Here is a 12,453-nt window from a genome sequence, read left to right as displayed (position 1 = left end):
TGTGGGGAGTCGGGCGTGCGGGGCAGGAGAGGGGGGCCCGCGCCCCGGGGCGGTGGGGAACCCAGGAGCTAATTTTAGGCTTGCTAACCTTGACTTGTGTCCCTGGAAGGAGCTGGGAGCGGAGGCGTGTGCCTGGAGCGAGGGGATCCGCGGCACGGCGGGACGCCGAGCGGCACCTGCGGTGGGTGTCCCTGCTTTTTAGGCTGGTGGGTCACGGTGGGGGCCCGACCTGCTGGGGCCCAGCACCTCTCCCTTCCCTCTCGCCTGTGCGGAGGTCGGTGGATGAATCTGTTCCTCTTGCAAGGGAAAGCCGGTGGCATGTGGATCGTGGCGGGCCTGCCAAAGCATGTTCTGCTTCGTGGAGTTGTTTGTACCTAGAGCGCGTTCTGCCTTGTGACGGAGACGGCCGAGTTAGGAGCGTGTTCCAGTTTTCAGCCCTCTCTAGTTCAGCTGTCTCTTCGGAATCGGCTGCAGAAGTTCGTGTTGCATAAGGCTCTATGGAGTTGTAGGGTCTTTTGAGAGTGGATATGCTCCAAGTCTCGAAATTCTTACTGTGAAACTTGGGGTTTGGCTGAGCAGGTGGCTCTGTTGTCCTGGTGTTCTTAACCTCTGAATGCAAATTCTGTCATATGTAAATGCTGTGTGGTTCTTCTGTTTAAATTCACATAAAATTGTGACAAACCCAGACAACGTGCTAAATTCCCGGGCTCTGCCTTGCTGTACTTCCCATCCTGCTTAATGTTCTTGGGAACATGTTCTGTTCAGGTCTTCGCTAGAATGAGAAGTCTTTGACAAAGGCGCTTATTTTAGCTGTCCTTGTCATTTGTAGCAGTGGGTTCCCTGCATGTGGTACTCGGAGGAGTGCTGGTCTAATTTAGAAACAAATTGTTTCTATTTCAAGTTTTTAAGAGAATAATCTCATTAACATTCAAGTTCCCACTCAGATCTGGTTGCGGGAGGGAGTAAAATGAGTCTTACTGCCAAGTCTGATGCAGCCGATCCTCCGTAGCCGTTTGTGAAATGCAGTGGTAGGGTTACTGCTGCCTTTTGAGGCTCTTAGTTTGGACCTTGGTAATGCATAATTCTCGGCGATGTACAGTCTGAGTGGCAGACCGGGACTGTTTTGAGATCAAGCAGAAGAGACATAGGAAGCCGAGGGCAAAAAAAGGTGAACTGACAAACTGTCTCTGCAGGTTTCTGGCAGATCTGCGGTGAGAGCTTTAGTCTCATGAGCCCGAGTTTACTCTGTTGTTTCGGGGATCAGTGCCAATATCCATCCTCTTTTTTTGGTTTTTTGGTAAAGCTAACAACAAAAGGTCTCCATCTCTAAACGGAAATCGTGCTGGGATGCCGTGGGACCTGATTGTGAGCATGCAGCCTAGAAAATCAAAGATGAGCGCTTTTAAACTGGCAGAGGCTATCGGAGCATTGCTGTTTAAAGTAAATGCATTAAGTGCATTTTAAGATTTACTGCTGCTGTTACACATTCACTGATGTGACTGTGTCCAATTGCTAATTAGTAACAACTGTAGGCACAGTGTGTGGTCTTCAAAATGAGCTGGCAACGCTAACTGACTGAGGGATGCTACTGGAGAGTCAGTTTTATAGCGGAACATCTCTGCTTCCAGAACTTGCTCATCTGACCAGCCTGGCCAGATGTGAACTTGCTGCTGGTACAAGCAAGAGAGCCTAGAACCTCACCTTCAAAGTTATTTTTTCTTGTAAGAGTATTCACTTTCTTTATACAGAAAATGGCAAGATCAGGCAGGGGTTTCTTTCTCTCGCTGGTCTGACCCTGATAGTGTTTTTAAATTGTTCATGGAAGTTGGGTGTTACTGGAGGTGTGATGTAACAGAATTGATAAAGATTTCTTGCAATGTTTGATTTTTATTTCCCGCCTCCCCCAGTGAAAATGAAGAATTTCTATATTTTTATTGCTGTCCTGTTCATCCCATGGAGTTTTTCTTTGGCAAAGTATGATGAATTTGAGGATGGAGATGACATTATGGAATATGATGATAATGACTTTGCTGAGTTTGAAGATGTTAATGAAGATGCGGTCACAGAGTCTCCTCAGAGGATCATCACTACAGAAGATGATGAAGAAGAAGCCACTGTAGAGCTTGAAGGTCAGGATGAGAATCAGGAAGACTTTGATGACGCAGATGCACAGGTAACGCCTCACCTCCTTCCCCTATGTGTTTCCTAACAGTATCTCTACACCTTTCTTTCTCACCTTATCATTTTGGATTTTGCCTACTGGGCTTTGGATTTTCATGCTGTTTGTGATTTTGTCCTTCAGGAAGGTGATACTGAGAGTGAACCGTATGATGATGAGGAGTTTGAAGGCTATGAAGAGAAACCAGATGCATCTCCTAGCAAAAATAAAGACCCCATAACAATAGTTAATGTAGGTATAAATGTTGATCCGCTTTCTATTTGGTGTTTCATCACTTATTTTTTTAAGGTGGCATGCCAGTAATGTCACTGGTGTACAGTGTACACATAAGAGAGAATCCGTCCTAAAGAATTTGCTATTTGAATTAACGAGAGACGGTGCAGAAATGGGAAGAAGTGTGGAGACAAGAAATACCTGAAATAATGCAACAGGATAGCAGCAGAATGTGATCCAGGTGTGCCAGCTCCCAATTCCATGCTCTTCTGCATTGGTTTATGCTACTTTAAATAGCAACTCTTGAAGTAAAACTTCCAGGGCAGGTGCCTTTGGTCTGTTGATCTCTATTTTAAGCTGCTGGAATTGCCATCCTTGAATCAATGCTCTATTCTGTACTCAAACTGAGAATTGTAATTGGAATATGGATCAGGAAATTCTTCATTAAAACAGACCTTTTGAAACATAGTTTTGACCAAAGCATTTTATAACTTAGCTTCTTTTACCCATATGACTATGGGGGAGAAGTGGAGGAACTACAGTGATGAGCTCCATTTAATCCAGAGAAAAATTGTACATCCCAGAACGTCCGAGTGCTTTGTCAACATGTAAAGAAGAGGTTGCAATGACGATATGCTTACAATAAACATAGTGTATTTTTAGCTTGTCTGTGGCTAAAGTTTCAAATCAGAAATTGACTCCTCTGATGGTTTTTGAAGGCAATCTCTCTGTCCACCCTGCATGACCTTCTTGTTGCCTCCCAAGAGAGTCTTTTACAGAATGATCACGTGCTTGAGGCCTGCATTTTTATTATCCCTAAGTATTGTGGCTGACCTTGCTGGTGGAAATTAAGGTTTGGGTACTTTTATGACTGAAGGGTGATACAGTGATAGCAGAACGGCTAATTATTCTCTGAAGATGGCAAGGTCAGGCAGGCTTCCCTGCTCCTCCACGCAGCCTGTGGCTCTTGGTGGCATCCTGAAAGTGCTCCTGGACATTGGGTATTTAGATTTCAACAGAAGTTACATAATGATCAGATAATGCTGTGATGGGCAGGGCATCAAGCTCAAATAATCAGTGGGTTGAAATGCTGGGCTGCTGACTAGTCTGAGGGATACATGCTAGCGCAGGCATACTTGGAAGAGAGAAGTACTTTATTTGTATTAGCCAGGTATTTTGGGAATGCTATTATCAGTTGTTTTCTGTGTGATTACTGTGTCCCAGTAGAGCCAAATGCATTATGTAGGCTTAGCTCTGTCCTGTCGCCTTTGTGAAGCTTATTGCTGTGTTTGAGATGAAGCTTCTCCAGTACTCTGCGTTTTCCAAATTGTTTGTGTATGTGGAATCCACCCATTCAATATGTAAAAACCAGTCTCCATTCACTTACCGTAGGTCCCTGCTCACCTGCAAAACAGCTGGGAGAGTTATTACATGGAGATCCTGATGGTAACAGGTCTTCTTGCTTACATCATGAATTACATCATTGGGAAGAACAAAAACAACCGTCTGGCTCATGCATGGTTCAATACTCACAGGGAGCTGCTAGAAAGTAACTTTGCTCTTGTTGGTGAGTTCCATGATGACTAGGATCCATTTTTAGTTTATTTGACTAAAGCTGGTTTTAGACCTGCATGTAGGCTACAGAGAAGAGTAACCTTTCCTATGCAGATGCATGATAGCACTAATGACAGCTCTGTGTGTAGACAGTGTGCCAGTCTTCCAGAGCTGAAATTAGATTATGGTGTTGTAGTATCAATTATTCAGAAACATCACGGTGATACTGAAGTAATCCAGCAACAACTGAGCTCTGAGGCTACTGATGAACGTCGGTGTTTAACTTTGTGATTTTTAGACTGCAGTTCTTTTTCCCTGTTTTCTTCAGGGGATGATGGCACTAATAAAGAAGCTACAAGCACTGGGAAACTAAATCAAGAAAATGAACACATATATAACTTGTGGTGCTCTGGAAGGGTGTGCTGTGAAGGAATGCTCATCCAGCTAAAGGTAAGGATGAGTGAGTTTGTAGCACTGTTTACCTGTCACCAGTTTTCAGGTTCTAGAGGCTTTTCCATTCCAGTGTGAGCAACAAGGAGTCCTAGCTCGACTCTTTTGCTCACGTTCAGAGACAGGGTTCTGAATATGCACACATGAAGGGAAGACTGGTCAGACTAAAGATCTGTACAGGCCTGTATTCTGCCCATCAAAGTGGGTAAGGGTGAATGCTTCCAGAAAGAGTATAGAAACTGGAAGCATAGCGTAAACAGAGGTAACTGGATGCTGAAGAGCCCAGCTGCCATTTAGAGGGACTTTGGGACATCGGTTCAGCTCATAACTTGAGGGTACAAGGCCCCGAGAAACTCATCTAATGCAGAAAGTAGGCCTGCTTTTGAACAGTATAGGTGACTGCCAAAGGGCTCTGCAAAGCTAAATTATCCTATGAAAAACATCTACTTATAACTGTCCTCCTTCTCCTTGAGCCCCACTGCTATCTGCCAATGAAGTGCTGCACTTGAGGTGTATTTAGCTATCTTCTGTGTTTACAAACTTGTGTTTTTAGTTTCTCAAGAGACAAGACCTACTCAATGTTCTTGCGCGCATGATGAGGCCAGCTTCTGACCAAGTGGTATGTACTCAGCCCTTCAGATTAGCTGTGATAAATTGTTGCATTCCTTCAGTTCTGCCCTACTGCTTTTGATTGTTCTTACGACACACAAGTGAACGGCTAGGTGTCTTTCTGTAGTATTCCATATCTTCCAGTTCAGTAACTGTTGAAGCAATCAGAAAGAATAATTTGCATTTCTTTTCTGCCTGTGACACGCAAACTGCTGATGACTGGAAATTGTTTCATCTATGGGTTTTATTGTTTGAGTGGTTTTGTGAACAGTCTATCATGCTTCAAGACCTTTTATCAAGGTCTTCAAACCTGCTTCAAACCACCTTTTATCAAGGCCATCTTGATTAAAAAGTGGTTTAACAATCTGAAATACCTAATGATTGTTCTTCTGTCTGTTCAGTCTGCCTGAGCAGAGCTGCTTAATGCATACGCTGGCCTGGATATTATATCCTGTAACGTTACTTTTTGCCTGGCCCTTGCTCTTGGAGATGAGGGGGATCTCTAACTGCATAAATGCCAAGAGAGGTTACATTTTGGAAGAACAATGGCCGTGTGCACTGTGAATACTCTTTCCATGTATCTATAACTGTATTTACTTATATCTATAAAAACTATTTAATTTAGATGTGGGCAGTTGCTCATAAGTAATGGATATCTGCACTGCAAGTAAGTCTTACAACTCTGCTGTTCTAGTCACTGTCATTACACTGTAGCATTATACCAGAATACTGAATGGAGTACTCAATAAAATTAAAAAGCTGCCTTACCTTAAGACACACTGAGAAGCTTTAAATCAACAACCTCTATCTTAGCTGTGTATGGCCTCGCTTAGTCTTCGTTCTTATGAATCAAAGTGTCAGACAAACCATAGAAGACATAGGTCTCCATTTGGCCAGTAGTCTGAAGGCAGAGTACATCGTATAAATCTGATCAAGGCTAATAACATTCTGTCCCACAGCAAATAAAAGTAACAATGAATGATGAAGATATGGACACCTATGTGTTTGCTGTTGGAACAAGAAAAGCACTGGTGCGACTCCAGAAAGAGATGCAGGACCTGGTATGTGTGTTCATATTGGGAATACTGACGTGATAAATAATGGGATACAAGAACCTGTGATCTGTAGATTGCTTATTTTCTTGGGAACAGCTGAAAACTTGTGACTGGCCTGTTGGAATTAGTGTGTGGGGAAAAGACATTTTCATCTAATGGACGAAAGTCTAATGCCATCAAACATCTGAAGTGCTAGCCAGCTGCTGTTGGAACTGCGGGAAAAGGGCAATTGAAAGCAGCTTACATCTTCCTTTTGGTGTATCGTCCATTTAGGAGGAGGCTGAAGTATATCGTCAGGATACACACGAGTGTCACTTCACCTCATTTAGTTTGCACAAATGACTTTTTCAAGGATTGAAAAGTAAACTTAATTAGTGATACGTGATGTGGAAAGTTTGGGTCTAAGTCATCTGCTGTTATGTGATCTGAAATTAAAACTTTCCACACATTCAAGCTCTGAAGCTTGCAAAGAATCCAGTGATATCAAGCAATGGTTTGCAAATCTTTTCTCTCATAACTTGTCTCAAGTAACAGCACTGAAGTGTGTTGGTATGATGCCAGTTGTTTTTGTTCTGTTACCAAACAATATAAGCAAAATACCTTAATCCACTTTGAGCGTTCCAGCATGGATGTATTAAAATTGTTTTATCTTTTTCCTTCAAGTACTCACTATTGAAGGGAAGTACTAACTTAAAGACTATTGATACTGCATGCTTTGCTTTATCCTTGAAATGTCCCCAGCCAGCCTGAGTGACTGAGTTAGTGTATTGTTACTGTTTCTTATCAGGTACTTTTAGGGGTCCCACTGTGCTGGAACAGTTCAGTCTGGTAAGATGCTTAGAAGCTTGTGTTTATTTCTTTCCCCTTGTTTTCTTTGGAACAGAGTGAGTTCTGCAGTGATAAACCTAAGTCTGGTGCAAAATATGGGCTTCCAGATTCGCTGGCTATCTTGTCAGAGATGGGGGAGGTCACAGAGGGAATGATGGACGCTAAGGTAATCTTGAATGAATTAGTACAAATCTTCCTTGGTAACCCTGGCACTTAACAGCCTATGCAAAGAAGTTCTAATCTTCATCTCCTGTAAACATCACAACAGCAGAGCCAAATGGCCCTAGTGAGATCTAGAGAAATCAAGACCCTAAGGAAGCTTAAGGGCTGGAAGAAGGATGTAATTCTCACGTCTTTATTCCTTTTACATAGCAACTGTTAGTCTAACGTGAACTGCAGACTTAAAACTGCCTTTCAAAGCCTGGAAGTTAGCTTCAACAGCCAGTTTGAAGGAGGGTGTTGATGGTGTGTCTGCCGGTCCTCAAAGTTGACATCTGTTACCAAATGAATTGGAAAATCCCAAATGAGAGTTTTATATTTCTAATATCTGAGTTGCTCACGTTAATTCCATGTGTTGAGGCCCCTTCTAGCAAAAACTAAAAAACTGACAGTTTAAACTTCAGTGTCATTGTGGGAAGCTGAGCACAGCAATTTTCTGAGTGATATATGGGCACCTTGGCAAACCCATATGGAGTGGGTAGGCTGCAGATGGATTGGTGTTGGGAAAAACTAACCCCAGTTTCTCTTTTAGATGATACATTTCCTCACGCACTATGCTGACAAGATTGAGTCCGTCCAATTCTCGGACCAGTTCTCCGGTCCAAAACTTATGCAAGAGTACGTATAAAGCTAGATCTCTCCTCCCAGTAGCCATTGTAACACTAAGCAAAATAGAGGCTGACAAACTTATTTGCAGTGTGAAGCCTGCTGGAATGCACACAAAGCGAAACTGGGAGCAAAGGTGAAACAGGTGAATAAATACACACCCAGTGCTTCCAAATGCTGCATTAGTTTAGAAGATCAAGGTGCTGTATTGCCTTAGTATTTATTTTTGTGTGCTAGTTATGCTATAGTTTGGGCAGCTACAGTGTACACAGCTGCATGGAAAGCAACTGAGTAATCCCACTGAAGGTATACGGCATCTTAGAGTTTAAGGGGTGAGAAATAACACTGCAGGAAGAGAACTCAACACACTAACTCGGATGCTATTTGAATGCATCGAGAACTTGGTTCAAGCGAAGTCTGCAGGGTAAAAAAAAAAACAAAAACATCAAGGCTGCTTGCCCTTTCCTAGCTGATATGGCTAAACGTTCTCCTGGTGAATCCATCGCTTGGGTACTTTTGTTCAGGTTGATTCTCAGCTGTGCTTCAGAAATACATAGATGCAGTGTCTCTTCTGTTTCTCTAAGCCTCCTAGTCTTGAGGTGCTTTTAGCTGCTGATTCAGAATTGCCAAGTGGTGGGTGATTTATCTTATCTGAATTACCACGTAGGTTTTTGCAAGGGTGTATCATGCTCACAGGCATATAAATAAATGATCCATATCAAAACTTGGAACTGTCCTCCAAAAAAAGGAACATACTTTGATTTAATTGTAAGACAGCAGTATGTGTACCTTGTACTGAAACTGCTAGGCTTTGGAGGATCTGTGAAATGTAGGTCTGACTTTCTTACATTAGAATACTGTTGGGTTTTGGGCAGTGAAGACTTGAATTCTTTAGAAAATGGGTTTTTTTTCCTAACATAGAAGATCTGTAGTAGTATAAACAATGTGGCATATGTAAAACTGAATGTCATTAAAAATATACAGGCCGCCTTAGGGCTCAGGTGCCAGAGCTCAGATGACCTCTGACAGTCAGATTGGATGGTGCCATTAGTGTGTTTTTACATTAATGCCTCTTCACTGCATGCTTTTGAATAAAACACTTCAGGAATCTGAATAGTTTGAAACTTAGATTTGGGTTACAGCCAGGCTTTTAATCTTGTTTATTTTATTCGAGTAGTTTGCAAGTGCGTCTTGGTTCTTGACGAGGTTTTTCCTCACAATGTGAGGTATTTTGTATGTCCATATTTTTCTTCACTCATTCCAGCCACTTTTTTCTTTCCTACCAGGGAGGGTCAGCTTACAAAACTGCCCGAAACTAAAAAGACACTTTTGTTTACATTTAATGGTAAGAGAACTAGTGTACATGTGCGTACGTGTATCTGGGGGAGTGTTGTGCTTTCTTTGTGCAAGTCACGTGCTCAAGTTCTGTCATCTATGGAAGACAATATATGATGGATGACTTTAGTGATTGATTAACCAGTAAACAGAAGGCAGTAATAACACTGGGGACTGAGCAGCATATCGTCGTGATAACAGGATACTCAATCTTGCTATTCTTGATCTTAGTTCATACTCGTATCTCTACTGGTGGTTGTATTAGGTCACCACTGGAAGATGGCTTGTTTTTAAGCCACGTGCCTTGCAGTCTGAGCTCGCACAGAGTTACTTGGTTAACCCTGGTTTGAAATAAAAACAGCCTGTTGGGAGTCTATTCTAGAAAAGGCGCATAGTTCTCTTCAAAATTCAAGGCCATAGCTCCAAGTGAAGCTAATGTCAGAGCCTGAATTCAACCCTTATGTTTGTATTCTGTACTAATAAAACTAAGAAGGGTTGTGTGGGGGAAATGTGCCTGTCACTGTGTGAGGAATCTAAATGCGATCTCCAAAGTTAAACACCTCTTTTAGTTAGTTATGTCCTTCCTAAAGAGGAGGATAAGAACGTCTGTCTTTCATGAATGGTGTTATAGCAAGTAGAAAAATCCTGCCAACCTCTCTGAATTAACAAGAAACTCTTTATTTCAGTGCCTGGTTCAGGCAACACTTCCCCAAAGGACATGGAGTCTTTGCTGCCTCTGATGAGCATGGTTATCTACTCTATTGACAAAGCAAAGAAGTTTCGTCTGAACAGAGAAGTAGTGTATATTTTTCTGTCTTCTGAATAGTGTATAATATTGCAACCATTACCATTGCATCCTTAATCTTAAGATTGGGAGTCTTATGTTTCTGATACGACTACCAGAGATACTGCATCCTGCTCATGGGGAAATCCGTATTAACTGCATTTGCTTTTCTCTGTGAAAAGGGTAAACAAAAAGCTGACAAGAACAGGGCTCGCGTGGAAGAGAACTTCCTTAAACTGACTCATGTGCAAAGACAGGAGGCTGCCCAGTCCCGTCGAGAAGAGAAAAAACGGGCAGAGAAGGAGCGAATCATGAACGAAGAGGATCCTGAAAAACAGCGTCGGCTGGAGGTGAGACAGGTTTTCAGACTGTTACAAGCTACTGGCAAATTTCTCCTACGATATCTCCAGGGCTGCCTGTAGGTATACCAGCAATGGCCAACTTTGATTTCTTATTTGCTGGAAGGCAGACAACTTTCAAGGTATATGCTGTTGCTTTGTGAAACATGTGAAGGCTCCCAGTGAGGAGCCAGCTCACATGGTTAAGAGATGTGAACCCAAGTACTGGAGGTCTTTTTTGTTTGGCTCTTCTGAAATTATCAGCTTGCTTTTTGAAGAGATCACCGATGTTCATTCAGATCTCTGTCCTTGCCTACAGGAAGCTGCTTTGCGGCGTGAGCAGAAGAAACTTGAGAAGAAGCAGATGAAGATGAAGCAAATCAAAGTGAAAGCTATGTGACTCCATTGTGAGAAGCGTCTCAGTGCCACCTGCAGAATTTTAATTCACAGGGTACAAAGACCTACTTAACTCCATGATCCTACACTTCTTTGAACACTAGTAGCCATTAAGAGAAACGTTCCTTGCATTGGTGTTACTTAAGTATTACAGCAACATGCAGGTGTATGTAAAGAGCTTTGTCTCGGCAGTTTTATTCCAGGTGATATAAATTTTTGCTACTTGTCCGTTTTAAAAAAAAAAATTGCAATATTCTCGAATGCTCTTTGTCATTTTTTTCTTTAAAAACAGAAGACTGTAAACCTGTCCATGTGTGCTGGTAACATATTCATGCTTTGATTTTAAATTTTGGTTTTAGTTATTGGGAGGGAAGGGGAAAAAACTTAAGGGGAGGAGAACTGCACAGTAAACACTCACTGTGCATTTATTTGCATCACGCTTGTAAAGGCACAAAACTTAGAGCCTTCCATACACTGTATGGATTCTTCAGGGATTGAAGCCCAGTAGTATAGACTAGATTTTTATTTTCTTTTTTTTGTTTTTTTTACAAACAAGGGACTGAAACAGTATTAGGTCACCTGTGGGCATGATTGGCATATGTCTAAAACACACAGATGGGTTAGATACAAGGGAACGGAATACATGAACGGTTTCCTACTTGTGGTTTTGAATGCTGCAAGCGTAATACAATGTGAAGTGTGGAATGTCAGCGTGGTGTTTCTTCAGGAGTGAGCGCATGGTGAGTTAGCAGCTTCAACTAGCTTTCCTTGAATATTTTTTAACTGTACAAGTTTGCCTCAAAAACTTTTTTCTCCTGATCTCAGCAGCTGCTGCCTAGTTCACTTCAGCCAGAAGCTAGATTCGGTGAAGTATCTGCAATTGCCAATTTCCCCAAGCAAGTAAAAACGTTTCAGAGGGCGTGTATCCTCTTCATCTGGTAAATGATCACTTCAGGTTTTTGAATATAAATGGGGAGAATGAAGTGAAATGCCCCTGTGCAAGCACTTCGCTAACTGAGAGCTCTGCATTTTATAAATGCTTCCTGTCTAGAAGGCATTTTATTGTTGCTTGTAACAGACTTTTAATAGTTTTGTGGGGAAACAATGTCTTGCATTTTCTTGTTCCGATACTTTGTGCAAACTTGGTTCTGAGGCAATAAGAATGAGCTGCTGTTGAAACAGCAATTGCTTAAACTTGTTCCAGCATGGGATGCTTCACACTGATGTAAATGCAAATGTCTGTAACCTGGTACATGCAAATACATTAATTTTATAATGGTTGGTAAAATTATTTAAAACCAAAACTCATGTAGATTATGTGAAATTTTAGCATTATTTAGCTTTAAAGATTAATACGGTATTGTTTCACAAAGTTCTTTGAAAAGAAATGCTAGTTTGTGCTCTTCTGAGAAAGTGGACAGCTTTCCTGAAGTCCCATACACTTGTGGGCCGTGGCAGCTAATTTTGTAATATGAACATTCAAATGAACAATCTAATGAAGAGTAAAATATAACTGAAACACTCCACCTGCCTACTTTACTTGGCTGGACTCCGCGTTCCTTTCATCTACTAGAATCTGGAAGCCTCGTTTGTCCTGGGTAGGTTTCAGCGTAGGTTTTAAGCGTGGAGTAGCTGGCGTTACCTCTGCTGCGGCGTCGGTGGAAGCGATTCTTTCCAGCCGGGAGCTGCTCCCTGTGAGGGCGGTGGTTGCGGGGGGAGAGGGCCTGTAGCCGGAGGAAGGCGCCTCTCCCCTTGTGCGGGCCGGGGCGGGTGGAGAGGGAGAATTTGCCACCCGCGTTTAAGGAGGGGGCCGTGCGGGCACCGCAGCAGCACGGAGGGCGGGCAGGGCGCGTTCCCCCGTGCCCGCGGAGCGGCTGGGCGGGCCCG

The 12,453-nt window shown here is 42.5% G+C and overlaps 2 protein-coding genes across 2 annotated transcripts in view; one reads left to right on the top strand and one right to left on the bottom strand.

Annotated features, from left to right (window-relative positions):
- DDX42 (DEAD (Asp-Glu-Ala-Asp) box helicase 42) overlaps nucleotides 1-111 on the bottom strand; it is a 22,104-nt gene extending 21,993 nt beyond the window's left edge. Inside the window, exon 1 of the mRNA XM_009320437.1 lies at nucleotides 89-111. The gene's annotated coding sequence lies outside the window, so the exon portion shown is untranslated. The remainder of the gene's footprint in view (nucleotides 1-88) is intronic.
- A 2-nt stretch (nucleotides 112-113) lies between these two features.
- Nucleotides 114-12,090, top strand: CCDC47 (coiled-coil domain containing 47). The gene is made up of 13 exons (XM_009320436.1): nucleotides 114-181; nucleotides 1,908-2,173; nucleotides 2,303-2,410; nucleotides 3,785-3,959; nucleotides 4,275-4,396; nucleotides 4,950-5,015; nucleotides 5,965-6,066; nucleotides 6,944-7,054; nucleotides 7,640-7,725; nucleotides 9,000-9,058; nucleotides 9,735-9,844; nucleotides 10,015-10,182; nucleotides 10,490-12,090. Exons 2-13 carry the CDS (start codon nucleotides 1,913-1,915, stop codon nucleotides 10,568-10,570), a joined length of 1,449 nt encoding a protein of 482 aa, XP_009318711.1. The 5' UTR covers nucleotides 114-181; nucleotides 1,908-1,912; the 3' UTR covers nucleotides 10,571-12,090.
- Nucleotides 12,091-12,453: the final 363 nt, after the last annotated feature.

Source organism: Pygoscelis adeliae, unplaced genomic scaffold (genome assembly GCF_000699105.1).
Source record: "Pygoscelis adeliae isolate BGI_AS28 unplaced genomic scaffold, ASM69910v1 Scaffold203, whole genome shotgun sequence".
In the NCBI taxonomy this organism is placed as follows: domain Eukaryota; kingdom Metazoa; phylum Chordata; class Aves; order Sphenisciformes; family Spheniscidae; genus Pygoscelis; species Pygoscelis adeliae.
The sequence above is the reverse complement of the archived record's forward strand: the minus strand, read 5'-3'. Positions and strand labels throughout refer to the sequence as shown.

Coding starts and splice junctions, on each gene's coding strand:
- CCDC47 (XM_009320436.1), top strand. CDS start 1,913: ATGAAGAATTTCTATATTTTTATTGCTGTCCTGTTCATCCCATGGAGT. Junction 3,960..4,274: donor AAGTAACTTTGCTCTTGTTG/GTGAGTTCCATG, acceptor TGTTTTCTTCAG/GGGATGATGGCACTAATAAA. Junction 5,016..5,964: donor GGCCAGCTTCTGACCAAGTG/GTATGTACTCAG, acceptor TCTGTCCCACAG/CAAATAAAAGTAACAATGAA.